General features: G+C 45.4%; 1 protein-coding gene across 11 annotated transcripts in view; it reads left to right on the top strand.

The window, feature by feature from the left end:
• Nucleotides 1–3,979, top strand: part of exoc7 (exocyst complex component 7) — a 15,114-nt gene that overhangs the window by 2,410 nt on the left and 8,725 nt on the right. For 2 of the 11 annotated variants that reach the window (XM_017034451.2, XM_017034452.2), the window contains 8 exons: nucleotides 1,441–1,509; nucleotides 1,687–1,832; nucleotides 2,331–2,483; nucleotides 2,578–2,676; nucleotides 2,748–2,810; nucleotides 2,897–2,963; nucleotides 3,526–3,564; nucleotides 3,717–3,886. In XM_017034451.2, the coding sequence (XP_016889940.1) occupies nucleotides 1,441–1,509; nucleotides 1,687–1,832; nucleotides 2,331–2,483; nucleotides 2,578–2,676; nucleotides 2,748–2,810; nucleotides 2,897–2,963; nucleotides 3,526–3,564; nucleotides 3,717–3,832 (752 nt within the window). In that variant the 3' untranslated portion in view covers nucleotides 3,833–3,886. Of the gene's footprint in view, nucleotides 1–1,079; nucleotides 1,173–1,440; nucleotides 1,510–1,686; nucleotides 1,833–2,330; nucleotides 2,484–2,577; nucleotides 2,677–2,747; nucleotides 2,811–2,896; nucleotides 2,964–3,525; nucleotides 3,565–3,716; nucleotides 3,887–3,979 lie in introns of those variants that run through there. The other 9 variants (XM_017034454.2, XM_017034450.2, XM_017034456.2 and 6 more) reach the window with 9 other exon arrangements.

Consider the following 3,979-nt stretch of genomic DNA (forward strand, 5'->3'; position numbering starts at 1 on the left):
CAGCTTCTCTTTGAATCCAGGTTTTAAGAAAGGAAGTGTAGAATTCCAGAAAGTTCCCTGTAGAGACATCTGGACTCTGTTCAGTTTGTATGTGTTTGTTTGTAGGCAGCAGGACACGTGTACTCAGATTAGACCAGTAGCTAACAGTACCACATAAATATTTTTTGGTTTGCTTACGTGGAGATGTGTTTGTAGTACGTGTCTGCTAACATGCTAACAGCAGTTTGTGTGGACTTGGTGTCTGTTACCATGGAAACCACGTTTACTTTAATAATGCTCTGTTTTGTATACTAATGAAACTGTTGTTGATTTGTTCACTGCTAACTGCTAACAGCTTGCTGCCATTAGCATTTACTTCGCCACCCTTCTGCTAACATGCTAACATCAGCAGTGTCCTAGACTGTGACCAAATCAGTGCTTTGTTCAAATCAAAAACGACTGAAACGACAAACAGTCAACAAAGAAACAGTGACCTTGAACTCATTTAAGCAGTTTATTTAGAAAACAAAGATGTTTTTTTTTTCATGTGTCCTACCCACGTACCTGTGAAGTCCAGATGGAATGAACACGATGTGTTTGTTCTGCTGTTGATAGTGAAACTGTTTAAAGTGTTAAACTGCCTCTCACCTGGTTAGTGATGTGTTCCAGCGTCTGTCCTTTAGTACTGGTGCTGCGGCTCAGACTGTTTACACAACGGACAAAGTCTTCTGGGTAAAAACGGTCAGCACCACTGATTGGTTACTAAATCTGCGATGTAACATATTTGGACTGAGGTGTTGAACACAGTAAACTTCTTCTTCATGAAACACAACTAGGTTAAATGATGTTCAGCTGTTTAAGAACCAGAAGCTTTGGTCCATGTTCTGTCTGTGGTATTTGGCTCCGCCTCCTTACCTGTCCTCTTCAGTGGCTCTGGATTTGGTTCTTGTATGTTTCTGTCACTCACTTTCCAGCTCTTTCTTCTTCTTCTTCTCTTCTGTTTCCTGGCTTTGGATTTGGCTGCCTACCCCCCTTTCACCTCCTCACTCCTCCTCCTGCTCCTTCTCCTCCTCTGGACTGGGTTTCTCTTCTGGGACCAGGGACTATTCGAAAGGCTCAGAACCTTCTGAAACAGTACTCACAGCATGGGCTGGATGGGAAAAAGGGGGGTTCTAACCTCACCCCACTGGAAGGTAACGTCACCTCCTGGGTTTTTCTTACTTCTCTCTCACACACACACACACATGCACACACACTTGCATTCACATTTGGCTTTAGTGGGGGTGGTTTCCCCTCTTCTCCTTCGCCCTCTGGTGCTTGGTGGTGGTCAGTACAGCTGTACTGTAAAACTTAAGGTTTGTCCCTCAGGTCTAGTCAGAACCCCCCCGCGCCCCCCCCCTCCCGGGTGGTTCTGACTGGACCTGTTTGCCCCGCCCCCTCCTGCCTCCCACCTTCCATTAGGTTACGATTACGACCTGCGGGTCAAACACCTGTCTGACGCCCTGACAGAGAAGCACGGGGCAGCACCAGGTGAGTGAGGAGCAGAACTCCTGGGTGACCGAGTCCACACTGGTGACGGGTGTTAACGTTCACACACACATACACACACACTTCACAGACGACATCATCCCTGGTTTTTATTTGACCCTGAGAGGAAATTCTCAGCATCACTGACTCCTCGTCTCCTCCTCCTTCTCCACCTCTCAGGGAAGGACGACGTCCTGGACATCGAGATCGACTCCTACATCCACTGCATCAGTGCCTTTGTGAAGCTGGCTCAGAGTGAATACGCCCTGCTGACAGAAATCATCCCTGAACATCACCAGAAGAAAACCTTCGACTCTCTCATCCAGGTCAGACGTGTCCTCCACAGCACAGAACCTGTAGTTCTGTCAATATCATTTCATTTATTTTACAGTCAAACAATAGAACGCTGTTTTTTAAATTTATATCAATACTGAGAGTGAATCACAACTGGGGGCGCTGTGGGGCTCACTGCTACGAAATATAAGTTGGTGGACAGCTCCGGGTGCTGAAACTAGCGCTGTGTACTGGCAAGAATGTGTCGATACGATACGTATCACGATACAGTGATATATTGCGATAGATTGCGATACGCTAGGCTTGATGGTATAGTGAGTTTTCTTAACAATTTAGATGCAGTAAAATTGTTATCATAGTAAACACACGGTGCTGTTCCATCTTAACATCAGGTCACTAACACTGGAACAGGGGGATCTACATGAATATTTGTGACTGGTAATTGTTAAAAATTAACAATTAATTTTTTTAGTCCATATTAATTAATTAATTAATATGGACTCAGACTTGACCATAATGTCTGTCCACAGGAGGCGCTGGACAACCTGATGCTGGAGGGAGACAACATCGTGTCGGCGGCTCGTCGAGCCATCATGCGTCACGACTACTCTGCTGTTCTCACCATCTTTCCCATCCTGAGGCATCTGAAGCTGAACAAGTCTGAGTTTGACACCACCCTGCAGGTCCTGGTCCTGAACACCCGACAACAACAACAAGACAACTCAGGGTTTTTATATTAAATAAATACATTTTTGAAGTGTTTTTTCTTAACTGCAGGGGACAGCAGCGAGCACCAAGAACAAGCTGCCTACACTCATCACCTCCATGGAGACCATCGGAGCTAAAGCTCTGGAGGAGTTTGCAGACAGCATCAAGGTAAGAACCTCGGACCAATCGCTGATCAATAAACCCCTTCAACGATCCATCGTCTCTGTCTGTGACCTCAGAACAACCCGGATAAAGAATACAACATGCCTAAAGATGGAACGGTCCATGAGCTGACCAGCAACGTGAGCTACCATCTGCCAAGATCTCCTTCAACAGCTCCACCAGAAACAGCAGTCACTCTGACCTCTGCCTTTGTCTCCCCCTGCAGGCCATCCTGTTCCTGCAGCAGCTGCTGGACTTCCATGAGACGGCAGGAGCCATGTTGGCCTCCCAAGGTATTTGACTGATGATCATGGCTAGTTAGCCTTTAGCTCAAGATCAGACCCTGGTACTGGCCCACCGTTCAGTTGGTACTGTTTGGTTCCTGTACACAGGTGCAGCTTCATCGTCGTGTCACCATCACTTTGATGTTATTATTAAATTCCGGTTCAGCGGTGATGCTGATGCTAAGCTAATTCATAGTGAAGCTGATACAGCAAATACACACAAATACTGCAAAATGAAAAGTAATATGAGCAAATGTGACTGTAAGTACAAACAGATACTAGTCAAGTCACCAGTAAAGATCTTTTAATGTTGATTTTATTACTGATTAATTATGGAGGGGCTGTTGTTAGTGTTTGGTAAGGTTCCACTCACTTTTCTCCTGCTTCCTGTTGTTAACAGCATCTTTCCTGTACTTCCTGGTTGTTCAGGCTCCGCCCCCTCTGTCTTCTGGCTGCATGGCTGATGACTGTTGGCTTTTCTCTGCACTAACATCTTCTCTAACCTTTGTGCTTCTCTTTGCTTCTCTGTTTCTCCTCCTTCTTCTTCTTCTTCTGCCTCGGCCCACCTTAGTTCTGGGCGACACTTACAATATTCCTTTAGACCCTCGAGGTAAGAACCAGGCCCCCGACCTCATCAAATGTAGCTGTTTATATTTATGAGCCGAATGAGTTCTGATGTCTGTGTTGACACCCTTCAACCCTCAGAGGAACATGGTTCTTAGTGTTAGCCTGCATGCTAACATGTTTGTGTTTGTGTTTCAGAGAGCAGCTCAGCGTCCAGCTACACCTCTGACTTCAACAAAAGACTCCTCAGCTCCTACATATGTAGGACTTTCCTGTTCTCCTCAGATTCATCAGTACACTGGTGTTGTTGGTAACAGCTGTCACTCATGTTGTTGTTGTTGTTGTTGTTGTTGTTGTTGTTGTTGTTGTTGTTGTTGTTGTTGTTGTTGTTGTTGTTGTTGTTGTTGTTGTTGTTGTTGTTGTTGTTGTTGTTGTTGTTGTTGTTGTTGTTGTTGTTGTTG

The sequence above is a fragment of the Cynoglossus semilaevis genome, chromosome 8 (genome assembly GCF_000523025.1).
Source record: "Cynoglossus semilaevis isolate Cse_v1.0 chromosome 8, Cse_v1.0, whole genome shotgun sequence".
Lineage (NCBI taxonomy): Eukaryota > Metazoa > Chordata > Actinopteri > Pleuronectiformes > Cynoglossidae > Cynoglossus > Cynoglossus semilaevis.